Source organism: Hyla sarda, chromosome 11, assembly GCF_029499605.1.
Source record: "Hyla sarda isolate aHylSar1 chromosome 11, aHylSar1.hap1, whole genome shotgun sequence".
NCBI lineage: Eukaryota > Metazoa > Chordata > Amphibia > Anura > Hylidae > Hyla > Hyla sarda.
The window spans coordinates 88588412-88616323 of record NC_079199.1 but is presented as its reverse complement, the minus strand read 5'-3'; the positions used below and the strand labels follow the sequence as shown (position 1 = coordinate 88616323).

At 42.0% G+C, this 27912-nt stretch overlaps 1 protein-coding gene across 1 annotated transcript in view; it reads left to right on the top strand.

Annotated features, from left to right (window-relative positions):
* RPRD2 (regulation of nuclear pre-mRNA domain containing 2) overlaps window positions 1-25418 on the top strand; it is a 73583-nt gene extending 48165 nt beyond the window's left edge. Inside the window, exons 5-11 of the mRNA XM_056546352.1 lie at window positions 3457-3512; window positions 5020-5146; window positions 5244-5419; window positions 6622-6910; window positions 8441-8776; window positions 8999-9193; window positions 21228-25418. Coding sequence (XP_056402327.1) covers window positions 3457-3512; window positions 5020-5146; window positions 5244-5419; window positions 6622-6910; window positions 8441-8776; window positions 8999-9193; window positions 21228-23701 — 3653 coding nt within the window. The 3' untranslated portion in view covers window positions 23702-25418. The remainder of the gene's footprint in view (window positions 1-3456; window positions 3513-5019; window positions 5147-5243; window positions 5420-6621; window positions 6911-8440; window positions 8777-8998; window positions 9194-21227) is intronic.
* The last annotated feature ends 2494 nt before the right edge of the window (window positions 25419-27912 follow it).

Here is a 27912-nt window from a genome sequence, read left to right as displayed (position 1 = left end):
TGCGTGCGGCACTGCGGTTGTGCTGGATCAGTGAAACAGGGTGCTGCTGGAATTAGCTGTAGTGAAGTGATAGTGGTGCTCTAATTGCAAAGTAATCAAAGTAGTACAGTTGATAGAGAATCAAAGGAAAATCGGCACTCACCGGAACTTCAAATCTTCATGCTTTTATTGCATATACAAAATACTCTCAAACAATAGGAAGGGAGACAAACTGTGGGGGGGGGGGGGGGGGGGGAATCTGGGCGACAGCTCAGTTTCGTACAAAGAATGTACTTCCTCCAGCCATCGGTGAGTGCAGATTTTCCTTTAAATCTAGGACCTCAGCGCTGCAGGAGTAACTGTGATAACAACTGAGCCACTGTGGAATTTCAGAAAGAATATGCCTAACAACAAATGGTCCCTAAGGCACCAACACTTCACTTACCCATGTTGCCTAATAGATTTGTGAGGTGTTGAAACCCCAAACGCATGTTTTCATGCCTTCATCAGTCGGTATCTCCCGGATATAACACCTTGCTTTATGCATTTCGTGATCTAGTATAAACCTCTGAAAACTGGAGGTGACCCTTTCCCTGCCCATGTTGAAACAGTACTGTGCCATTGTGTCATACATGTATATCATTATGGTCACATGCAGACTTTTATCATCTCTTCTGAATACCGGATACGTTGTTCTTTTGTATATTTATTTTATAAAAATATTCATTTTCATAGATTTTATTGTGGTGATTGATGATTTAATCTTTGTGGGGTATAATGTGTTGTGGGAGTCTCACACATGATTACAATATTGATGTGATAAAGGTCCTTACATTTATTCCTTGCATAATTCATGTTGCATCGTAATCTATATGTGTAAAATGGAACGTTTGGCGTTAAATTGTAAAAAAAAATACAACGTTCTCCTGGCGCACATGGTGATTTATAGTCAGATACAAATACTTGAGAAAGGTTTCAGTCCAAAGCAGAAACGCATTATTTTTTATGTTTATGTTAATTGTGCTATATGGATAATAAACGTTCTTGATCGAAGTGTCAGCGCAAGACCCATTTTCCGTATCTATCATCCCCTTTATAAAAGGCCCCCTTGATAGTAGCAGAAACCCCTTTACTTTTCCCCAAACAATACCAGGCCTCCTCACGCTGAACCTAGACTGCCTACCTTTACCACACAGTGAGGGGAAACACTCTTAACAATCCAAAGAGTTATAATCCTTTGTATGAAATATGGGGTCCAGCATATTTCCAGTTCCCATGCTACTCAAAATAGAAAAGTGACGGAGGCTTCAGTCACAGATGCCCACAATAGGTAAATAATTCTACCACTGTACAAATCACTGTTCAGGCCACATATGGATATTGTGTACAGTACTGGGCCCCAGTGTACAAGAAAGACACAGTGAAGCTGCAGATGGTTCAAAGACAGGTAACTAGAGTGATAAGGGGAATGGGAGGACTACAGTACATAAAGATTATCAGAATTAGGCCAATATATAAAGAAAAAGCAGCTGGCACTGCTACCCCTTCTCTTCCACGACCACTTTTATGAGTAGCTCATAACTTCCAATAGCACCGAAAGCATTGTGTGTTGTGCTCTATTGTCGGGAATGGAAGGTACAGTGCAGCAGCGTTCATGCAGAAAATACAATTGCGCTCACCATGTTCCGTGCATTCATTCTTTATCAAAAACTGTGCAGCATAAAAAGCGGCATTTTACTGCAGAGAGTTCGTATGTCAGTGTGTACAGGTGGTTACAGCCTTTTCTTGCAGAACGTGGCCGTGATGCCACGAGTGTCCGGCACCGCATTGCTAGTCATCCGGCACAGAGCGAAGTTCGCTCTGTGCACCGGATGATTGAGATGCCTCAACAGAGATCGTGGGGGGTCCCCAACAGCAGGACCCCTGCGATCATACAGCTTATCTCCTATCCTTTGGATAGGGGATATAATGTCTAGGGGTGGAGTACCCCTTTGTGATCACCACTGTATTAAGATGTAAAAGTTTTAAAATAATAATGAATGTAAATTTTAAAATGTTTTGTTTAGGATTTTTAGAAATTGCTGTACAAGAAGGAACTGACTAAAGAGAAAAACTACTGCTAAATCCACAAAGTTTCCTCAGTGCTTGCAGCGATGACTTCTCATACATTGTTCATATGATAATAAAGCCAGTCACCTGCCTCAGTGGTCATGTTCCATACATGCAAGTAGAGACCACGGAGGCCACTGATTGGCTGCACATCATGTGAACAATCTACTTCACTTCATTGCAGCAGGCAAAGCAGTGAAGACTGGGATGGCAGATTTTTTCCAGCCTGTAGAGAATTGCCTAAAAAAAAATCAGAAATATTTAAACATTAAATGGTTAGTCGTTTTAACAAACTCTACATTAATAATAGTACATGGAAATGTAAGACATTTTTTTTTAAAAGGGTAACAAAGTTGATAAAGATACACTTGTATCCTGTATTAGTGTATCCTGCCACCATACCAACACTGTACTTGCACATTTAACTCTTCATTCACTCATAAAAAAAGTAAAAGGGATACTCCCCCCATAGACTTCTTATCCCCTATTCAAAGGATAGGGGATAAGATGTCTAATTGCGGGGGTCCTGCCACTGGAAACCCCGGGGTCTCTCCTGCAGCACCCCCTGTCAACTGGTGCACGGAGTGAGCTTCGCTCCGAGCCTGATGACTGGCGATGCAGGGGCCGGACATGAACGTGACGTCACGCCCCACCCCCTCAATGCAAGTTTATGGAAGGGGGTGTGATGGCCGCCATGTCACGATCCTCTGGCCCCTGCATCACCATTCATCAGGCACGGAGCGAAGCTCACTCCGTGCACCAGATGATAGGAGGTGCTGCAGGAGAAATTGCGGGGGTCAGACATCTTATCCCCTCTCCTTTGGGTAGGGGATAAGATGTCCAGGGGCCGAGTACCCCTTTAAAATCTGTCATGGGTGTAGTAATCTGGTACATGCTGCCCATACAAGTTTGAGAGGTGGAGAGAGATGTGAGGGGAAGTGTTAGTTGTCTCTTGCAAAGTCTCCTGTTTGTTAGTCTCTTCTGTGTTTTTAGAGCTCTCCCCTGTGCTTGGACAGCTCAGACTGCTCTGTTCTGCCCTATAATGTCCTACATACTGCTGCTTATGTTGTACTATAAAGTCATATTTCATATTAAAGAGCAGGATCTCGGTTTGTGTGTGTGTATGGAAGGCATCACAGAGGCTAGTCCGCACCCACTAGCTTATGGACAACTGAATACTAGAGAGGAAGCCAGCAGAGGGGAAAACTGGTGAATAAATACCATATATATTATATAAGGGCCAGAATAGTACTAATCCTTCTATACATTTCAAGAGAGGAAATATAAATTGTTTTGGTCCTCGAGGGTTCATTTCAGTAATTCTGTATTAAGTTGCTTTTTTTTATTGTTTTTATTTCTGTATTTTAGCCGCTCCGGTAAATCCTAAAGCAGTCTTGAAATCGAAGATTGTGGCTGAATTCAGGGTAAGAATACTATGAAGTCTTATAAACTGAAAAGAACAACTCCCTTCCACATATGCCTTGTTAGATTGTACATTTTACCCCCTTACTGAAAATAGGCTATATTTAAATAGCTGCACCCACTGTATAGACACTGACAGCTTCTATGTTCAAAAAGTGCATTTACAGTCAATGATGGAAAACTGTGATCTCGTCTGTCATAACCCCTTAGGCGTCATTAACCCTGTGATCCGTAGCGATCACAGCGCCGCAATGACTGTCCCCCTAACCGATCGCCATGTATTTGGCAGTCCAGTATGGTATGCTCCATACGGTTTATGGTTATATATATCAGCAATTCTGGGCTTAATTTTTCACATTTATGCCATTCACCGCATGGAATCAAACATTATGCTTCAGTAGTTCAGACATTTCTGCACGTGGAAATACTGGGGCTTGTTTGTTTGTATCATTTTTTGTTTATTTTATTTACACATTTTAAGTCCCCATCAGGTATGTATATGTATGTGTTTTTTTTTTTTGTATTTTTTTTTTATCGCATCTCCAAAAAAGAAAAATAATTGGCATATGCACAAATGTAACAAAAACTAGAGCTTCTGGTTAAAAAAAAGATATGTACAGCCTTGTATACAGAAAATTATTTATAGGGGTCAGAATACTGCAGTTTTAAACATATTTTGTTTTAAAAGGCTTTTCTTTTTATTTCTTTTACTTTTGGTTGTGCAAAAAATAAAAATAAATAAAAATCCTCAGATGGGTCTGTGGATAGAAAAATAAGTCTCTTGAAAGGCAAGCAGGGAATAATGTCAAAGAATAATTGAATGTGCCCTAAGGGCTTTTAACTAATCTCCCCACTTGTAGTGTAGAAAGCTGCTGCAAAAAAACTGTCTCCCTAATGATACAAACTAATTGATAAAAGATCTGTCATTTGGGTCCCCCTCCTGACATAGAGTTCACATTCTGCCTAAAAGTTTTTTTTTTTTTTTTTACTTTACGTGAATGGTTACTTTTTATTTTAAAAAGAACCGGACATTGGTTTCATGTCGTCTTAACAATGGACAGCATAAAACCAAGAGTGGTATCACAACATACGATTCTTTCTGAAACTGTCCAGCATTTCGGAGTCTTAGTTTTAAAAGCCACAGGAGCAGTGTAACTAGTCAAGGTGGTCCCAGGCAACTGCTCCCCACTCTGCTGTCTTGAATTGATGCGTGGGGAGGGGGCTGTGGTCCTCAGACTGCTTAAGCCTGTTCATGGCAGCTTCTAAAACTACAATTTCTCTGAAATTATCAAGGATTTCAAAATAAATCATAGTTTGTTGTAATCCTGCTCCTTGTCTGTTTATGCAGCCTGTGGATCTGGCAACGTGACACTTCTGACAAGGTTTTCTTAAAAAATAAAAAAAAGTGTAAATTTTTTGTGTTTTTATTGACTTTGAACGTCTTTAAAAAGTTTTCCAGTTTTTGTTCAGTTGTGCAACAAAAATGTATTTTTTATTTTATTTCCATAGCCTCAAAGTCTGATTGATGACTTGCTGTCTTACAAGCGTTCATTAGATAATGTTGAGCTCAAGGAAAAACAACTCTCAAATATGAGAGTAGATGTTTGCAGTACAGAAACTCTAAAACGCCTAAAAGGTATGTAAAACCATTGCTGTGGATTGATAGACTTTTTAATGCCCAAGATATTCACAGGCTTTCCATTGTGATCTTATGCATCTTCCTTTTATTCCAGATAAAGCTGGAGGAAAGAAGTTTTCTAAGGATTTTGAAGAAGCAAGTGCAAAGCTTGAGGAGTTTGTTGGCCTCCTGGACAAGCAGGTTAAAAACGGACCCTCCTTGCCAGAATCTTTGGAGAATGCAGGAATATTCTATGAAGCTCAGTACCGCGAAGTCAAGGTGGTAGTGAATGTAAGTACATTGTAATCCAGTGTTTCCCAACCAGGGTGCCTCCAGATGTTGCAAAACTACAACTCCCAGCATGCCTGGACAGCCAAAGGCTGTCCAGGTATGCTGGGAGTTGTAGTTTTGCATCACCTGGAGTAGGGATCGACTGATTATCGGGTTGGCCGATAATCACGATTTTGGGCATTATCGGTATCGGCAATTGCCTTGCCGATAAGCCAATAATGCACCGCGACCACCCCCTCCGACCCGCCGCACCTCGACCGACCCAACCCCCCACCCCGCACTGCACCGCGTCGCACCCCCGCCGCACCGCCCCGGCTCCATTGCCTCCCCCATCCCCGGTTTTATAATTACCTGTTCCCGGGGCCCACGCTACTTCTGGCTCCTGCTGTGCGTAATGACGAGTGACGTGCGCGACGTGACGTCACCGTCAGTGCGCACAGTGACAGCTCAGGAGGACGCCACCGGAGCCAGATATAGAGTGAACCCCGGGAGCAGGTAATTATAAAACCGGGGATGGGGGAGGCAATGGGGTGGGGCGGTGCGGTGGGGGGTGCGACGCAGTGGGGGGGTGATAGGACTCAGGACCCCCGGACAGGCAGGGGGAGAGAAGCGGGTGGCGGCCTATGGCACCGCAAAAGTCACTGCAGTGCATTGATTTAAAGCGCCTGCTTTAAATCAGTGATCTGCAGCGCTGTCGCGGGGGGGGGGATAAATAGCCGATAACTTATACCGGAATATCGGTATACCTTATCTGTCGGCCCTAACCTCCACTGATTATCTGTATCGGCCCTAAAAAACTGATGTCGGTCGATCCCTAACCTGGAGGCACCCTGGTTGGGAAACACTGTTGTAATCATTAGGCTGAATAGCTTGTATCCAAATCACTATGCTGCTTGAGCTTTGGAGATGGTGTCTATTAAAGTGATTTTTTTTCTTTTTGAGAACCCCTTGCTATATGCTAAAGCAGCTTCTGAACAGGGGGGAACCAAAGAAAGGATTGTTCAGTTCTTTCTCTCATGGTCTGTACTAAAGATCACCATGGGTGGCTCTAAATGCCTCTGCTGCAAACAATTATTGGGGACCACTATTCTACTGACATTGACAGACCTGTAACGGACACCTAAAGCGTTCACGTTGCATGTCCCATGAATCTGATCATCGTGAAATACAGATTTGTGAAACTATACTTTTATTGTCTACAGGCGTACAAAACATTTGCTAATCGAGTGAATAATTTAAAGAAAAAGCTTGATCAACTAAAGGCAACTCTACCTGATCCTGAGGAGTCTCCTGTGCAATCACCAACCTTAGATGCCCCTTCTCCCACTGGCTCAGAGTCCCCATTTCAAGGAATGGGAGACATGAGCCCATTGTCACCAGAAACAGAGCCAGTGCCTTCTGATTCACCTGAACCCCCTAAGGACAATCGCATTGTGGAGGACATGGAATTGTCTGATGTGGATGCAGATGAAGAAATGCCACAGATAATTGGTATGATATGACTCTACATTTTAAGGATACATTAAAATATTTTTAAAGCTTTGCAGTGCACTTTGTCAGCTATTTTAGGAATGTTCTCTTGCAGGGCCTATGCATAAGCAGCATCAACTCAATTTGGCCAAGTGGATGTGATGACTGTTAGTACACCAGCTCTATCAGTTTAGAGATGGGTGGGTGTATGATAAAAACCTTTCCCTATATCCACAGGGGATTGTGAGGGGTCAAACTGATAGGATCCACTGCAATCAAATACTTACTCTACAGGGTAGGAAATAACACTCGTGCATCTGAGATGCTCCCGACAAATAAAGCACGTGCCGTTTACAGCACGTGCCGTTTACAGCACGTGTTCTCAATGGGAGCCGGGGGTCCCAGCAGTCAAATCCCCTGTCATCAGATACTTATCTCCCTATTCTATGAATATGGTATAAGATCATTTTCATTGGACAAGCCCTTTAAAATACAGTAAAGTGACTGCTTGTAACCTCTTGGAGGAAATGAATGTGTTGCTGTATTGTGCTGGAACTCATATTTAGTCTACACTATATTTTAATCACAATTGTAGGAACTAACTGCGAAGGGAAATCACTGTGTAGGTTTTATGAAATCCTGGAATGTGCTCAATCTCTTGTTTTAAATGTGTGTTAACCAAGCAAAAGACATTGGGTCTCTGCCATTTTGAACTTCCAAGAATAATTTGACAAATGTCATTAAATGTCTTTCTTTGGAATATATCAAGTTTACCCAATTGCCTAGGTGTTTCTTGAGCCTCCTTATGCACTAAACTTTAAAGAGAAGATTAGAAATGAATCTTTGTTTCTGTATTTCAACTTACAATGGCCTCAACATACAATAGCTTCAACATACAATGGTCTTTTCTGGACCATTGTAACTTGAAACCAGACTCAACATACAATGCAACGGACATTCCAGATCTGTGAAACATGTGAATGTCAGGAAGAACTGACCAATCAGAATGGGCATTCACTGGTAAAAAAAAATAAAAAATTACTGAAGTGCATGCACTGATTGGCTGTCTGGTAGCGCCCCCTACTGTGCCAGGGTTAGCTGCTCCTTTGGACACCAGGTGAGGGCGGCTCCATGTTAAATTTTTAGGACACTGTGTACTGTACAGGACCCCAAAGAAGCTCCTGTCCTCTTCATACAGTGATTACAGCTCCCAGCAGATCTTTATTACTTTTATATGTAAGGATTTGCTTTATCTGTAGTAGTTATCTACTTACGTTTCTTTAATCCTCACTTTTTCCTATTTCTGGATGACATTTTGATGGCTTCAGAACCAATAACCAGGTTTCCATAGAGTTATGGTCTCAACATGGTTTCAACATACAATGGTCGTCCTGGAACTAATTAATATTGTATCTTGAGGGATCACTTTATGCTGTTTAACATTCATGTTAATGTCAGCGTTCAGTTGCAGACCCTTTACGAAGTACTCACTGCTCATTCTTGTGATGCAAGTAGTTTAGTAAATGTAATGTTTATTTTGTTATCTTGTAGTTGAAGAAAGAAAGGAGTCTTCAGAGTCAGTGGCATCAACCTTAAAGGACACAGTCGGCTCTCCTGCAACCACACAACAAAGTGATGACACAGCCACAACTCCTGTTGTAACTTCATCTCCATCACCTTCACCCATCACCAGCAGCGCACCAGCACAAGCCCTCACTCCTACAGTGACAGCTGCAACATCTGCTCCAGTAACACCATCTCTTGCTAAAACCGTAACCCCTCCACTTATTCCCCCATCAATTCCCCTCGCATTGCCAAACTTGGCCAATGTAGACCTGGGGAAGATCAGTTCCATCCTAAGTAGCCTAACCTCTGTCATGAAAACAGGTGAGTTTTGTCTTGCAAATTAAAACCAGATCTGCAATATTTTATTTTATCTATTTGGCAACATAAATGATCAAACAAGGAAAGGCGTGAGCTGAATACCTGACTGTTCTTCTGTTTGTGTAGTTATGTATTCAGTAGGAATTTGTGTGACAGCAACACATAGAAATGTATTAATTTATGTGAATGTGTTCTTCATTATTGACACGTTATCTTTTCTTTTAGGCGTAAGCCCAGCAGCCAAGCCTTCACCTGGTACCCCTACAACACCAACATCTAATCTAGGTGCAGCTGTGAAGCCACCAGTTCAGAGTGCACCAAACCCTTTGGCAAATATTCTTTCTAAAGTGGAAATAACTCCTGAAAGCATTCTTTCTGCCTTGTCCAAAACACAGGTTCCCTCCGCACCAAGTTTGCAAGGTAGATCTTTATTTCACCACTTCATTCTAATGTCTCATTGCTCGTTTATATAGTCCTTTTTTTTTTCATGAAAAGGGAAAACTCTTTCATAAAGTTAGTAGCAGCTATAATGTAAAGAGAGCCTGAAAAACATTCTAATAAAAAGATTGTGTAGGACTTTCCATCAATAGACCATCATGGGGGTTGAACTAATGGAACTGAGCTGCCGTTCCTGGCATTTGTATATTTAGCTCTGTGCCTCTATAATCAATAAAGGGGGGCTTGGCACTCCGGCCCCTTCCTTCTGATTGATTGAAGTTCCAGGAGTTGAGGAGTGATTTCCTAAGTTAAATCTGATCTATGGGCAGATTATTAGGTCTTAAAGCGTAACTGTCATGGATATTGTACCCCCCCCCCCCCAGACTAATACCATGATAGTATAGATGATGTCACTTGTAATGCGGCTATACTTTTTCTTGCTCTTTATCAGCAGGAAAATAGTTTTATTGTGCGGTCAGCAACAGTCGGATAGGCGTGGCTGGAGATTGTAATGCCCCACCTCCGCCACGCCTATGCCCTGTAAGTGAGCCCTGGGACTGCTGTGTGATTGACACACAGGTCCCCACCCTCGATGTACATGATGTGCGGTCTGGCGTGACTCCACTGAGCCCTTATATATTATGTGCATGTTTATGATGTACAGTGCCCGTACTCTTCTCCTGGTGCCAGAGACGCGCTGCTTCTGCTTTCACTAGAGGCAGAGAGAAAGCGCTCACTCCCGTTGTCTGCCACAAGCGCTGTTCTCTGCCACTAGTGAAAGCAGAAGCTGCGCGTCTCCGGCACCAGGAAAAGAAGAGTACGGGCACTGTAGATCATAAACATGCACATAATATGTCAAGGCTAAGTGGAGTCACGCCGGCCCGCACATCATGAACATCGGGGGTGGGGACCTGTGTGTCATTCACACAGCAGTCCCAGTGCTCACTTACAGGGGATAGACTTGGCGGAGGTGGGGCATTGCGATCCCCAGCTACGCCTATCCGACTTTTGCTGACCGCACGATAAAACTATTTTCCTGCTGATAGTTTGATAAAGAGCAGCTAAAAGTACAGCTGCATTACAAGTGTCATCATTTATACTATTATGGTATTCGTCTGGGGGGTAAAATATCCATTGTGCTTTAAAGTGGACTTCGATTTTTAGGCATATTGCAGCAATGGGGTGTGCTCAACACGTGCTAATCTTCTTGTAAAACAAATATGAAATGAAGAAACCGATGCTGCAGCACACGTCCAGTCTGCAACGGCTTTATTGGCAGGTGTAGAAAGCAGGCGAAAATTGTTTCTCTATAACAATAGCTTTATCACAGTCCTGTCACAAGACTAGACTCCACCCCTTAAATACATCTAGTTACAAAAAATAACTTTATTAACAAGTAATAAGTTCACACATTTAAAACTCAAAACTATCAAAAGATCAAAACTATCCACATAATCAACCTGTAGAGTATAGTGTGTTTCTCATACATTGTGTGTGTGTGTATGTGTATACACGCACGCACGCACACACACAATTATAACAAATCACACAAGAATTTACAATTATTATTAGGGATGTACCGATACTAGTATCGGTATCGGGGCCGACACTAGCCATTTACATGGTATCGGGGACTCGTTTAATGTCCCCGATACCTTCTGCCGCTCCGCTGCCCCGTTCTCCCGTCCGCTTCATAGTGTTCCATGTAGGAGCATGTGACACCTACGTCACTCCGCCTCCTCCCCTGCGTCCCAGCGTAACTCTACGTAGGAAGCGGAGTGACGTATATGTCACATGCTCCTCCATAGGATGACATGATGCGGACCGGGAGGACGGAAGAACGGGGCAGTGGAGCGGTAGCACCCGACAGAGGACAGCCGCAGGTGAGCGGTGTGCTGCTGCTAATGTCTACAGGGGGCTTGCTGCCTACAGGGGGCTTGCTGTCTAAAGGGGGACCCTGCTGCTGCTACTGCTGTCTAAAGGGGGGCCCTGCTGCTGCTGCTGTCTAAAGGGGGCCCTGCTGCTGTCTAAAGGGGGGCCCTGCTGCTGCGGTCTATAGGGGGGGGCTGCAGTCTACTACGAATGTCTGCACTAACTTGAATTTATAGGTAGATAGTGCAGGTGATCCGGATTCTACTGCTGCTCACCATGTGAATGTCGGCCCAATCGCTCCGGAGACATCGTTCTCACCGCCAATGCAAATTCCCTGTTCTGTCCAATGGAGAAGAGAGAAATCTTGGCTCATACTATAGCAGTCGCCTCCATTGTACACAACAAGGACCCACATATCATACGGTAAGCAGCGCCAGAAACCGCGTCACCCTGGTGTCAGATTCCCTTTTAAAATTAAAGTACTCGTACTTTGGATCAGCGAGTACTAGAATTAAAGTATCGGTACTCGGTCTTAAAAAAAAAATGGTATCGGGACATCCCTAATTATAACAGATTGTTTAGGTTCCTCCGCTCATTCAAGCCCAAAGGACCCAAAGCTTCAGTTCTCAAAATGAAATCGGTCTTTCTTTTAAAGCTCTGGTTATGGTCACCAGTCTGACTGAGTACATTAAAGCGTACCTGTCATAAAGTAATCTTTCCCTAAATCACCTCTGAATCTGTCCTTAACTCATGGTAAGCAGCATCCTGTTAAGTTTTTTTTCTGAAATCAGAAACCAGATTATTTTGCACATGTGTATGATCAAAGGCATTTCAGCTCAGATTTGTCAAAATGTGTAAGATAAAAAACTGGACAGATTTTGCCCACAGAAACCAATCACAGCTCAGCTTTCACTTTACCAGAGCTTGTTAACACCTTAAGAACACAGTTTTATTTTTCCGTTTTCGTTTTTTCTCCTTGCCTTCTAAAATCCATAACTCTCAAATATTACTATTCACAGACCCATTTGAGGGCTTGTTTTTTGTGTGACAAATTGTACTTTGTAATGACGTCATTCATTTTACCCTAAAATGTATGGTAAACCCGAAAAAAAAATTTGGGCATGAGAAAATGGCGAAAATTACAGTTTAGCACTTTATGGTAAAAATTACATGTTTTATTTTTTAGGTCAATATGATTAAAAAGATATGCATGTTACAGATTTTTGTACTATTGTACTGCTTTTAACCACTTAGGGACCAAGGGCGTACAGGTATGCCCTGGCTCCCTGGTACTTAAGGACTACGGACGTACCAGTATGCTCATGGGAATTTCGGTCCCCGACGCTCACCGGGTGGGGACAGCACAGGGATGCCTGCTGAAATCATTCAGCAGGCACCCCGTGCAAACCCCTGGAGGGATCCTGAGACACCCCCCCCCCCCCCCCCCCCCATGTCAGCGATCGCTGCAAATTGCCTGTCAATTCAGACCGGCGATCTGTAGCGATTCGGGGTCATATGGGTCTCCGGTGACCTGGAAAATAAGGGGGATCGGGGGTAGAAGTGAGGTGGCAGGGGTGCCACCCCATCTATCGCTGCTATTGGTCGGTTAGAAGCGACCGACCAGTTGCGGGGGGTTAATGTTCGGTTGCCAGCTCTGCCCATCCACTGTAGTTTGGGCAGAGCAGGGGGAACCGTGATGTGACCGGTGCCGGAGGTAACTTACAAGCGGCAATCTGTTGGAGGTGGCAGAGGACGGCAATGCGGCTCCCTGGTGCAGACTGCGGAAGATGGTGAGTTGTTTCCTAGCAACATCATGAGGGCTACAGTTTGAAGACCACTATACAGTGGTCTCTAAACTGTAGCCCTTCAGATGGTGCAAAACTACAACTCCCAGCATGCCTAGACAGCTGTTTGGGCATGCTGGGATTTGCAGTTTTGCAACATCTGGAGGGCCACAGTTTGGAGATCACTGTGTGGTGGTCTCTAAACTGTGGCCCTTCAGAAAAGTAAAAAACATGTCAGCTCTATGATGCAATCATAAAGTAGACATATTGTATATGTGAATCAATATATAATTTATTTGGAATGTCTATTTTCCTTACAAGCAGAGAGCTTCAAAGTTAGAAAAATTCAAAATTTTCTAATTTTTCATGAAATTTTGGATTTTTTCACCAAAAAATTATGCAAGTATCGACGAAAATTTACCACTATGTTAAAGTAAATGTCACTAAAAATGAGTCTCTGAATCAAATTCATAATTTAAAAGCATCCCAGAGTTATTAATGCTTAATGTGACAGTGGTCAGATGTGCAAAAAATGCTCTGGTCCTTAACCCCTTAAGGACCCAGCCAATTTTCAGTGTAGGACCCAGCCATTTTTTGCACATCTGACCACTGTCACTTTAAGCATTAATAACTCTGGGATGCTCTTACTTTTCATGATTCCGTTTACAAAGCCCCCCGTGGTGCCAGAACAGTGGACCCCCCCACATGTGACCCCATTTTGGAAACTACACCCCTCACAGAATTTAATAAGGGGTGCAGTGAGCATTTACACCCCACCGGCATTTGACAGATCTTTGGAACAGTGGGCTGTGCAAATGAAAAATGTAAGGTTTCATTTTCAGGGACCACTGTTCCAAAAATCTGTCAGACACCTGTGAGGTGTAAAGGCTCACTGTACCCCTTAAATTCTGTGAGGGGCATAGTTTCCAAAATAGGGTCACATGGGGGGGGGCACTGTTCTGGCACTATGGGGGCTTTGTAAACACACATGGCCTTCAATTCCAGACACAGTCTCTCTCCAAAATCCCAATGGCGCTCCTTCTCTTCTGAGCATTGTAGTGTGCCCGCAGAGCACTTTACATCCACATATGGGGTATGTTCTTGCTCAGAAGAAATGGGGTTACAAATTTTGGGGGGCTTTTTTCCTATTCTCCCTTGTGGAAATGAAAAACTTAGGGTAACACCAGCATTTTAGTGAAAACATTTATTTTTTTTTTTTTTTCATTTTCACATCCAACTTTAACGAAAATTCGGCAAAGACCTGTGGGGTGTTAAGGCTCACAATACCCCTTGTTACATTCCTCGAGGGGTGTAGTTTTCAAAATGGGGTCACATGTCGGTATTGTTTTGCGTTCATGTCAGAACCACTGTAAAATCAGCCACCCCTGTGCAAATAACAAATTTAGATCTCAAATGTACATAGTGTGCTTTCACTCCTGAGCCTTGTTCACCCGCAGATCACTTTACACCCACATATGGGGGTAGTTCCGTACTCGGGAGAAATTGTGTTACAAAGTTGGGGGAGGGGCTTTTTTTTTTTATTTTACCGCTTGTGAAAATAAAAAGTATGGGGCAACACCACAAAAATTTTATTTTTTTACACTAACAGGCTGGTGTAGACCACAACGTTACCTTTTCATAAGGGTTTAAAGGAGAAAAAGCCCCCCCAAAATTTGTAACGCAATTTCTCCCAAGTGCGGAAATACCCCATATGTGGCCCTAAATGGTTTCCTTGAAATACGACAGGGCTCCAAAGCGAGAGAGCGCCATGCGCATTTGAGGCCTATTTAGGGGATTTGCATCCGCCAACAAAATACCCTACGGTAGTGTTTCCCAAACAGGGTGTCTCCAGCTGTAGGGGTATATCTAGTGTTTAACTTTTTATTTTGTGTAGTGTAGTGTTTTTAGGGTACATTTACACAGTCGGGTTTACAGTGAGTTTCTCGCTGGGAGTTTGAGCTGCAGCGGAAAATTTGCCACATCTCAAACTTGAGAAAACCCGCTGTAAACCCGCCCGTGTGAATGTACCCTGTACAGTTTTGCAACAGCTGGAGACACATTGGTTTTGAAACAGTTTGTGCCCTAACTCAGTGTTTCGCATCCAGTGTGCCTCCAGCTAAATTAGAACTCCCAGCATGTACAGTCTCTCAGTACATGCTGGGAGTTGTATTTTTGGCACAGCTGGAGGCACACTGGTTGCTAAACACTGTTAGGGCACAAACTGTTTCACAACCAATGTGTCTCCTCCAGCTGTTGCAAAACCAACACTCAGCATGCATTGCCAGTCGAAGGGCATGCTGAGAGTTGTAGTTTTGCAATAGCTGGAGGCACACTGCTACAACTCCCAGCATGCCCTTTGGTACTCTGTGCATGCTGGGAGTTGTAGTTATGCAACAGCTGGATGCACACTTTTTCATAGAAAAAAATGTGCCTCCAGCTGTTGCACCACTACAACCCCCAGCATGCATAGACTTCCCAAGGGAATGCTGGGAGTTGTAGCAGTGTGCCTTCAGCTGTTGCAAAAGTACAACTCTCAGCATGCCCTTTGGCTGTGCATGCTGAGAGTTGTTGTTAAGCAACAGCAGGAGGTGAACAGGCCTCACCTCCTGCTGTATCCTGCCGCCTGCACCGCCGGATCATCGCTGCTGCTGCCACCACTCCTGCCACCGGGACCGCCACCGCCGTTCCAGAGGGGAACCCTGCCGGCCCCTATCTCCGCCCCAATCGCCGCCCAGCAGGACAGTGATTGATCAGTCGTTCCTGCTGGGTAAGGGTGAATGGTTGTGTCTCAGGACCCCCACGGGTCCTTAACCCCTTAAGGACCAAGGACGTACCGGTACGTCCTGCTCTTCTGATATATATCATATCATGGCGGGCCCGGCGTCATAGTGAAGCCGGGACCCGCCTCTAATAGCGCGCAGCGCCGATCGCGGCGCCGCGCGCTATTAACCCTTTAGCCGCGCGCTCAGAGCTGAGCCGCGCGGCTAAAAGTGAAAGTGAAAGTTCCCGGCTAGCTCAGTCGGGCTGTTCTGGATAGCCGCGGCTAATCGCGGCATCCCGAACAGCTGACAGGACAGCGGGAGGGCCCCTTCCTGCCTCCTCGCTGTCCGATCGCCGAATGACTGCTCAGTGCCTGAGATCCAGGCATGAGCAGTCATGCGGCAGAATCGTTGATCACTGGTTTCTTATGAGAAACCAGTGATCAACATAGAAGATCAGTGTGTGCAGTGTTATAGGTCCCTATGGGACCTATAACACTGCAAAAAAAAAGTGAAAAAAAAAAGTGAATAAATATCATTTAACTCCTCCCCTATTAAAAGTTTGAATCACCCCCCTTTTCCAATAAAAAAAAAAACACAGTGTAAATAAAAATAAAAATAAACATATGTGGTATCACCGCGTGCGGAAATGTCCAAATTATAAAAATATATCATTAATTAAACCGCTCGGTCAATGGCGTGCGCACAAAAAAATTCCAAAGTCCAAAATAGTGCATTTTTGGTCACTTTTTATATCATTTAAAAATGAATAAAAAGTGATCAATAAGTCCTATCAATGCAAAAATGGTACCGTTAAAAACTTCAGATCACGGCGCAAAAAATGAGCCCTCATACCGCCCCATACACAGAAAAATAAAAAAGTTATAGGGGTCAGAAGATGACAATTTTAAACTTATAAATTTTCCTGCATGTAGTTATGATTTTTTCCAGAAGTCCGACAAAATCAAATCTATATAAGTAGGGTATCATTTTAATTGTATGGGCCTACAGAATACATATCAGGTGTCATTTTTACCGAAAAATGTACTACGTAGAAACGGAAGCCCCCAAAAGTTACAAAAAAGCGTTTTTTTTTCAATTTTGTCGCACAATGATTTTTTTTCCCGCTTCACCATAGATTTTTGGGCAAAATGACTGACGTCATTACAAAGTAGAATTGGTGGCGCAAAAAATAAGCCATCATATGGATTTTTAGGTGTAAATTTGAAAGAGTTATGATTTTTTAAAGGCAAGGAGCAAAAAACGAAAATGCAAAAACGGAAAAACCTCCGGTCCTTAAGGGGTTAAAGGGTTAAGGCGAAAAAGAGATTGGTCCTTAAAGGGGTACTCCACTCGAAAACATGTTTCTTCTAAATCAACTGGTGACGGTAAGATTTGCCATCTTTTTTTGTCTTCTCCCTGGGCAACCCAGATTGTGAGTGTGCAATAAAGAACTTTGCTGAACAGAGGATTGGCAACTGCTTCATTCTTCTTCTACATGAAAGATTTGTAAATTAACCTAGTATAGGAGAAAAGAGAAACAAGGGAGAGCAACTTCCATATATGAGTGATACCAAGATTGGGGGACTGCAGTGGTTGTCAGGGTCCAGTTACTCCATAGTACCTGCGGGGTGCATGCGACCAGATAAAGTACCAATATACCAAAACAAAAGAATGTAGCATTCACTCACCGCATAAATGGCTACTAAGTTCCCGGCTGGAAGGGGTCACGGGTCAGCGTCTTCAGGGCTTCAGGAGCGCTCAGAGGCTACAACCGGTAGTTTCACGCGCTGCTGTGCGCTTCGTCCGGCCTCATCCGGTTGTAGCCTCTGAGCGCTCCTGAAGACGTTGACCCGTGACCCCTTCCTGCCGGGAACTTAGTAGCCGTTTAGGCGGTGAGTGAATGCTACATTCTTTTGTTTTGGTAGATTTGTAAATTACTTTTACTATTAAAAAATCCAAATCCTTCCAGTACTTTTTAGATGATTTATACTACAGAGGAAGTTTTTCTTTTTGAATTTCCTTTCTGTGTGACCACAGTGCACTCTGACACCTCTGTCAATGTCAGGAACTGTTCAGAGCAGGATAGGTTAGCTATGGGGATTTGCTCTTACTCTGGACAATTCCTAAAATGCAATAAATAACAGAGAGGCAGTGCAGCTCAATCAATAATCTACTCCGAGGTTAACTGGTAGGTCTGAAAAACCCCAAAAGACCCAGAAATGAACAGGAGAAAATATATAATACGATACTCCTGCTCATTTGCATATTTACCCTACGATCTACTATCCAGTGCTTTACACCAAAGCGATCCATTTATCTGGATTATCACATCCTTTCAACTACGGCACTTAAGGTACCTTCCTACCCATGTCAGGGTGGTGATCGATTTGGCAACTGTAACTATACTTTGCCACTAACACTGGTATCCTACAAACACTTGTTGTTGGACTTAAGTGGATAACAGTGATCAATCACATTGCATCTTCTAAGTGAAACATTGAAACATGTTTGCTACAGTTGAAAGTGACTGTTTTACATTGGAGTGCTACTGGATTAGGCTGGGTTCACACTACGTTTTCTCCCATACGGGAGCGCATACGGCAGGGGGGAGCTAAAACCTCGCGCTCCCGTATGCCTTCGTATGCTCTCCCGTATGTCATTCATTTCAATGAGCCGGCCGGAGTGAAACGTTCGGTCGGCTCATTTTTGCGCCGTATGCGCTTTTACAATCGGACCTCAAACCGTGGTTGACCACAGTTTTAGGTCCGGTTGTAAAAGCGCATATGGCGCAAAAATGAGCCGACCGAACGTTTCACTCCGGCCGGATCATTGAAATGAATGACATACGGGAGAGCATACGAAGGCATACGGGAGCGCAAGGTTTTAGCTCCCCCCTGCAGTATGCGCTCCCGTATGGGAGAAAACGTAGTGTGAACCCACCCTAACACAGACTCTTTGATCGTTGGACAATACATTCAATACTGCTGCTATTCACACAAACCTATTCTATAAGACTTTTTTCGGCTATAAAGGACTATTTTTAATTCCACATTTTTTAGATAGTTGGCACTTTTTAATCATTATACATTTTTAATATTCACATCGCATACCTGAGCAAGCGCCCTGCTCAGGCATTGATTATTTTATCATCTAATAAATGCATATGATTAAGATTATCTTTTGCAGGCATTTTTATTATCTATATACATTATTTCTCATCTTTGATGTCTAGTAATTACTGATATTTCCATTACCCCCATTTTTTCTGATTATCACTCTGCACTCATTCACTTTTTTTGATATCTTGTAAACCCTTTATACTCACCCCTAATAGCACATTCTCTTCACCCCTATTTTTCCACTCAGATTTTTATTCATTAACTCAGATATTATTGAATATATTTATCCTAATCACTATCACCACTATGCCTTGTTCTTTCCTTTTTCTTTTTCTTTTTTTTTCTTTCTCTTTTCACTACTTTTTGAGGACTGGTCATATAATTATCTTTGATTATATATTTTCTCCAATTCCTAAAATAGGTAGAGGAATTGTCAGACAAAGGAAATTCAAAAAGACAAGAACTTCCTCTGTAGTATATAGCAGCTGATAAGTACTGCAAGGATTGGGATTTTTTAATAGAAGTAATTTACAAATCTGATTAACTTTCTGATTAACTCTGCTGCTGCTGTCTAAAGGGGGGGGGGGCTGCTGCTGTTTAAATGGGGGGGCTGTGGTCTACAAGGGGGGGGGGGGGGGCTGCTGCTAATGTCTGCAAGGGGATACTACCTGCTATTAAAGACAATCTTACAGCAGAGTCACCTGCACTAACTTGAATTTATGGGTAGATCGTTCAGGTGACCCGGTTTCTACCGCTGCTCACCATGTGGTCATCTGTCTCACCGCCAATGCAAATTCCCTGTTCTGTCCAATGGAGAAGAGAGAAATCTTGGCTCATACTACAGCAGCCGCCTCCATTGTACACAACAAGGACCCACATATCATACGGCAAGCAGCGCCAGAAACCGCGTCACCCTGGTGTCAGATTCCCTTTAAAAGAAGTACTCGTACTTGGTATCGGCGAGTACTAGGATTAAAGTATCGGTACTCACGGTGTCTTAAAAAAATGGTATCGGGACATCCCTAATATATATTATAAAATATATATAATATTATAAAATATATATGTGTGTGTGTGTATATATGTATGTATATATATGTATATATATATATATATATGTGTGTGTGTGTGTATATATATATATATATATATATATATGTGTGTATATATGTGTATATATGTGTGTGTATATATGTATATATATATATATATATATATATATATATATATATATATATATATATATATATATATATATATATATACTCGAGTATAAGCCGATTTTTTGTGCTGAAAACGCCCCCCTCAGCTTATACTCGAGTGAACTCTCCGCTTGTCTATCCCTTCATCAGTGGTCTTTAACCTGCGGACCTCCAGATGTTGCAAAACTACAACTCCCAGCAAGCCTGGACATGCTGGGTGTTGTAGTTTTGAAACCTCTGGAGGTCTGCAGGTTGGAGACCACTGCGGCCTTCATCATCATCCAGCCCCCCCCCCCCCTTTTGTTTTGTACTCACCTCCCCTCGGTGGGAAGTTAGGGTGAGCTTGTCCGGGCCATCTATGCTGCAGGGACCGTCCGATGGGAATGGTTAGTCGTTGCGGGCTGTCCATTTTCACCGGTAAGGGGGGGGGGGGGGGGGGGGGCTCTTCTCCGGGCCCGGAGTAGAGACGTTGCCTTGACGCCGCACAGGGACGTTCATTTGCAACGTCCCTGTGCATCGTCAAGGCAACATCACTAGGCACCCTTGTGAAAATGGACAGCCCGCAACGACTAACCATCCCCATCGGACGGTTCCTGCAGCATAGATGGCCCGGACCAGCTCACCCTGACTTCCCGCTGAGGGGAGGTAAGTAAAAAACAAAAGAGGAGGGGGGGCTGGATGATGACTAAGGCCGCAGTGGTCTTCAACCTGCGGACCTCCAGATGTTTCAAAACATGCTGGGAGTTGCAGCTTCAACATCTGGAGGTCCGCAGGTTGAAGACCACTTATGATATTATAATATACGTGTGCGTGTGTGTGTATGTATATGTATATATATATATATATATATATATATTAATAAAAATAATAATAATTAATATATTGTATGTGACTTTTTGCAATGTGATGTTACCAAAATGTTTACGCCGTTCACCGTACAGGATCATTAACATTATATTTTAATAGTTCGGATATTTAGGCACGCGGCGATACCAAAAATTTTTATTATTTATTTATAATTTTTTACGCTTCTTTGATTAAAATAGGGAAAAGGGGTTAAAATAGGAGAGCTGAGCTGTGATAGGTTGCTTTTTACAAAATCATTCCAGTTTTCTGACACATTTTGATAACTGGGCGGATTCATCTTTTTTGCACTTTTATTTGTGTTCACTTAGACTCCATGGGATTTAAATATTCATGTTTTCTATTTACCTTTTTGTAGAATGATATTTTATGGCAATTACTTCAAATAATTCTATTCTAATTCCTCTTTACAGGTCTTTCTTCTTTGATTCAAAGTGTTGCTTTGCACAGTGGGTCGTCAACAATCAGTACATCAACAGCACCACTCAATACAGCTGTCCAAACTGTAAAAGCTAGGAATACCCCATCAGTAACCCCCCTTTTTTTGCCCAAAACCTTTGGTTATTCGCCCACAAATTCTGATGTTTCATCCACATCTACATGTAAACCACTTGTCCCACCAAGCTCAGATGCAAAACAACCACAATCCATTGGATTTCCCTCTCAACCTAATGTGACAGATGAGAAGATGATTAGCCAACCTCCAGAGATGCATAAACCTCCTGAGGAAGTGGAATCTTCAAGTCTTGAACTTAAGATCCATAATTTTTTGAAAGGAAACCCTGGTTTTAGTGGTCTAGATTTGAATATACCCATCCTCAGTGGTTTAGGTTCCACCGCTGTTTCAGAGGCCCCTTCAGAGTTTAACAGTACCACACTGGATAATGTCGATGGCACTCCCGTCCGTGATGAAAGAAGTGGTACTCCTACACAGGATGAGATTATGGACAAGCCAACTTCAAGCAATGTTGAAAGCGTCTCTTTATTGTCAAAGATTATAAGCCCTGGCTCATCTACCCCCAGTAGTACGAGGTCTCCTCTCTTGACTAAGGACACTGAGTTTCAGAAACTTCAATCTTTGCCACCATATAGATCTTATGGTATTGGTGAAAATTCACCAAGTGCTTACATTCAGGCATCGGAAGTTATGGAAAAACCTTCAGTTGATTCAACATTAGAAAAGTTTTTTCCAGATACATCATTTCATGAAGATGAAGACTATCGGGACTTTGAATTTGCTGGGCCAACTTCCTCTTCTGTTGGCAACCTAGATAAAAGACCGTCAAAATCTATTCTAAAATCAAACATGCATTTAGATTCCATGGAGTATCCGCCAAACCAGGGTTTCGGCCAGACCCAAGATTTTAGACAGTCATTTACTCACTCTGTGCAACCTCCTTTTAATACTGGGGAGAAGGGTGGTTCATTGTCTCCATCTTCTGATATGTATGGAGGCTATAATTTAAGAGGCAGTAATATTGATGCCAGTGCGTCACCAACCCTTCCAAAAGATGATCCATTTTACCCATCTGATACTAATCATAATATACAAACACGGCATTCAGTTATGGCAAAGTCGCAGTATTCTGAATCTTCGCATGCTTCTCAGAACAGACATTCAAATTTTCACGCCCAAAATAATCCTCCTCCTACAAGAACAATTGGCTCTGAACAATCAGGCTCATCTATCTCAGCATCCACAACAATTGAATTTAAAAATATGCTTAAGAATGCATCTCGCAGACCCTCGGAAGAAAAGTTTGGACAGACGAGCTTAAATGAAGATATACACATCTCTAGCCATAGTCATACTGGGGTAACATCTGAAGACTGTTCAGAAGAGCAGTATCGCATAGAAACCAGAGTTTCATCGTCAAGTACGGATTTACCAGATAGTACTGAAGAAAAAGGAGCACCCATTGAAACCTTGGGGTATCACAATATGGGAAACATGAGATACTCGGGAGAGCCTATTAAAACTGTAGAATCTATGAGGGTTGGCATGAAAACTGGCAGACCACATGGGATTGATGGGAGCAGAAGTGGTTGGTTTGAGATGGGTAGTACGGGGAGCTCATTTGATGAGGGTCCTTCAAGTGCAGATGAGCAGCCCTCTGTAGGTGGCAACACTGGTGGTGTTGGGTATAAAACACAGTATGATGAGCACTTAACACGGTTTCAAGACTCTGTCAATGACTTTAGAGCAAAAAATATTCCGCCTTTTGAACATCTCTTGCCGCCTCCACCACCACCATCCATGGTCTCTCCACTGGATCGAGGTGGGCCATTTCAAATGGAACAGGCAATGCCCCCTAGTGGGCCACCGCCTGGTTTACCACCTGATCATGGAAGTATATTTCCTAGAGACATTTCTGTCTCTTCGCATATACAATCTGTGGAACCACCAAAATCATTGCCTCATGTTGCTCACCCTCCCAATTCAGAACATGGCCGAAATCCTTTTCCTATTCATCACTCAACAAAACATGGTGGCATTCCATTTTCACCACCTCCTCGTATGGATATGCGACATCCATTTTCACAGGACCATAGTGCAGCCCATCAAGGGACAATGGAGCCTTTCCCCATGCATCCAATGTCTGCACGAGATCACGAACACCTATCTCGTGAAAATAGTCAACACAACCAACCTCTTGGCAGGGTTAATGAACCAATGGGTCCTATTTCCAGAGACCTCCATGGAGGTTTTAGTGGACCTTCACATCATGTTGGCTCGCATCATATGAACACTGGTGGCATGCGAGCACAGCGACCCCAGTTCAGACCTAGAGAACCTTACCACAATTTAAAACGACCACGGCCACCTTTTGGAAGGGGCTCACGTTTTTTTTCCCCAAAACGTCCTTATTATCAACCAAGATACTAATACAGCACTCGTGAGAAAATTTTCAAGTTGAGGCACTATTATTATTATTTTTTATTTTTTTTTGTGGTCCATTTAAGCCTACATTTGGTTTGGAGGTTCTAAGATATCTGTGCTAAAAGCTGAAAGTGTTTGGTTACCAACATGATGAGAATAAAAAAAAAATATATATATATATATATATATATATATATATATATATATATATATAACACATGAAAATATTACACAGGAGACTTTTTTTGTATTTTTTTTTCCCCTTTTTTTTAAAAAAATTGGCACAGTGTCAAAGTTATGAAAGGGCTACCTGGATCCCTCCATTCGGTGGCAATACTGTTATCGTTCAGAGAAGCCCAGTACCAAACATTTCCGAATAAATTCCACCTGAACCAATCAGTGAAGTCCAAAACCGTCGTCCTGTTCTTTTCAGTGAAGCCAATCCAGATCAGCCCATTGCTTTCAAAATCCCAGATAGGTGAGTCACAAGGGAAATGTATTTAAGGAGATCAGTGTTTTTCAGGCTAAATATTGGAATTTATGTATTGTTAACTTTTCTTTTTTTTACCTACTCCCTCCGATTATCCTCACACCCTACAGTTGAAAGAAACGCAACTTCAAAATCAGTTAAGCTACATTCTAGCATGACGCGTTTCAGAACTCAATCCGGCTATGATGAATTGCAGCCTGATGTTCTTGCAGTATGAGGAGGAGAGTATGAACACTTGGTGGCTTTAGTAATACTCCCAAGTTGTACATGGATCTGCATAGTTGTACACGACACACAGTTAAGAGTAGCCAGCTCATTAGAAAGTGTCGGATTATATGCCCAGTGTTTGTACTAAATATATAGACGTTTTGAAGCTGTATAATGGAGACCAATCTGATGGTCATTATTTTAGTGTGTACAATAGGCAATGGTGGGCAAAACTAGGATGTCTTCTTGGGTGATTATATCTCTGTTCTTTCCACAAACAGAGATATAATTTGTCTTCTGTATGTACATAATGTACATTTCCTTCACACTATATTAAGGTTTTTTTTACTCATTGTGTGTCATCTACCATCTTAGGCCTCATGCACGTAACCATATTATGGCTCCTTACAACCAGAGTTCTATGGCGTCATATTATGGCGCACTCACTTTACTGTAGCATACCCCAATTCAATACAGAGCTTTTTCTGTCTCTTAATTTTTTTTTTTTTACATGCTCTATTAGATGCTTTTATGTACAGAAACCATACTGACTGAGCATGGTACCGCATCACTGCTATGTGCACGAGGCAGTATCATGGTAAATTTGTATATTTCAAATGCATAGATCTTACCTTGAGGATATTGATGTCATCCTGATAACTCGGCCATATGCGTAGAGCTTCCTTCTGTGTCCCTACAAACATTGGAACATTAAATACACAGGTCGCAAATGTTTTTAAATAAAGTTCAAGTGACGACCACTACTTGGTGGCAGGTTTACAGTGCGTGGCTTCTATTATATTTCAGTAATCCTTACAGCTGTGATCTAACAAAATCCAGAAATCTTTGCTTTTGTACGTGCAAACTAAAAAAACAAAAAAAACAAAAAATGGGGTCCTTTTTAGTGAAGGATAAACCATTAAATAAATAAGCCTTTCTTCAACTAAACATTTTAGAAGTCTGTACAAATTGTTTTAATGACCTTGTTTGCTTGTATGTTAGTAAACATTAAAGTGTTCAATTCTTTGTAGGGTTTGTTAATTGCATCTACAAATCCCCAAGAATCCTTATGTGGTACCTAAGTGCTTGTATAATCCTTTGGGGCATCTACAACTTAATTCTATAGTTAATGAGAAAACAGATCCTTAGGAGTACCTTCAGCTTTGTCTTAATATGCACATGCAGCTACTGTTTGACTGTCCACCATTTTTTATTGAATGTATGCCATTTACTGCAGCTTGTCAACCGATGGTGGTGAAAAAAAACCTTCCAACTCTGTTGTTCTACTGACTTCTATCTGGTTTTGTTCTGATTAGTTCAGTAGAACCATAGAGGGCAGGATATGATGGCATAAATGATGTGCAACTAAGGTAATGGGGTAGCTTTGATTTAGTTTTAGCCAGATTAGTCAAATTTCATAACTTGGGGATTTCTGTCTTATAAAGTGTTGACACATCACTAACCTGGAAGTGCTATTGTCCAGGGAGGAAAAAGTTAAACACAACACAGTTCTGTGGCTCCTATTATTCTCAGGATGGTCAGACTTCTACTGAACAAAAAGTGATTACGTTTATAAGATGAGAATACTTTAATATTTCTAATGAATATTGTTAATTGCACTTTCCAATGAGTACATGTTGTGCGCTGTGTAAGCACCATGTTCCTTTCACTTCAAAGCAATATATTTGACAAACACAACCTGTCTTATTTCTCGAACATGTAATGTACAACCATTGGCAAATGTGATGGAATTGCCACACCTAGAGGATGCTCATCCAGTTGTTTTTTTTAGTATATATATATATATATATATAAATATATATATAAATATATAAATATTTAACAAGCATACAAATCACAGATCTGACACAGACAAATGTTGGTTTAATAGCTCAATGTTCTGGCTTTGTGAAGCGTCACTCAATAAAAAAATTATTTTAATGGTGTTTTTTCAGATCACATAGAGGAAAAACCTATGGAATTGATTGAGCGGATATGTTTTTCCTTTGACAATAGTGTTGAACGAACTTGCAGTAAATGCTGCCAATCCCGAACCTGACAGCTCGAGAATTTTTTAGGCTGCTTAAATTACTTCCATTTACAAAGTGCTCTTCTGGGTGACTAAAGCAGTCATCGGCCAAAGCACCAGGTTCACATGCAATTACTGTAAATTCTCTCAATACTAACTACTAGAGATGAGCGAACTTACAGTAAATTCGATTTGTCACGAACTTCTCCGCTCGGCAGTTGATGACTTTTCCTGCATAAATTAGTTCAGCTTTCCGGTGCTCCGGTGGACTGGAAAAGGTGGATACAGTCCTAGGAGACTCTTTCCTAGGACTGTATCCACCTTTTCTAGCCCACCGGAGCACCTGAAGGCTGAACTAATTTACGCAGGAAAAGTAATCAACTGCCGAGCCGAGAAGTTTGTGACAAATCGAATTTACTGTAAGTTCGCTCATCTCTACTAACTACCAAACCAAATCTTCAATGGAGTAAGTAGTGTTCAAAATTTGTGTCCACCAGTGCAGTGATTGCTGAAGTAATTGAGGTTTATGTAGGTCCTTTAACGGACAACCACATATCATAAATGTTAAAGTGTGAGTTTGTTTTCTTCTGGTGACCATGTTTATATGTTTATAGACGACCCGACAAAAGTTTCAGCATAATCTTCTGAACTAGTGCAGGTTGGTCATGCATTAGTGAATACCACAGTCATCCACTGCCCCACATACCAGTCTTTATTTATTTTATTTTTTTTCCCACAGGCTAAAAGAAAACTTACACTCCCTGTTCTTTACTTGTTAGTAGTGAGATTTTTAGTTTTTTTTTCTACAGAAATTCTATTTCATTTAGTCAATTTTTAGTTATGAAAAGTATCCCCAAGATGGGTTAGGGTCAAATTAATTCAATTCCAAAAACCAGGGGAGAACCCCTGGTCACAAAAACCCTTATTTTGTTCCCACCCATAAAACTTCGCTTTTATTAAGCATATTAATAACACTTATTGTGGAAGTAAATGGTGAGTCGCTTTAAAATCACAGTCCTATAGTGTGTATATCAATGTATACATCAGTTTGCTAGGTGCTCAGGTAATGTCATAAGTCACCAGTGGGGTGCAGTAACCCTGGTGCTATAGCTAATTGACACACAGTTTGGACTGCAATTAAAAAAACATGTTGGTTTTTAATTGCAGTCCAAACAGTGTCAATTAGCTATAGCACCAGGGTTGCTGCAGGCCACTGGTGACTTATGACATTACCTGAGTACCTAGCAAACTGATGTATACATTGATATACACACTATAGGACTGTGATTTTAAAGCGACTCACCATTTACTTCCACAATAAGTGTTATTAATATGCTTAATAAAAGTTTTAGGGGTGGGAACAAAATAAGGGTTTTTGTGACCAGGGGTTCTCCCCTGGTTTTTGGAATTTAATTTTTAGCTAGGTTACAACATTAATTCCAGATATATTGCTCCTTTTTTTTTTCTATCCTGATATTTAGAATTTTTTTT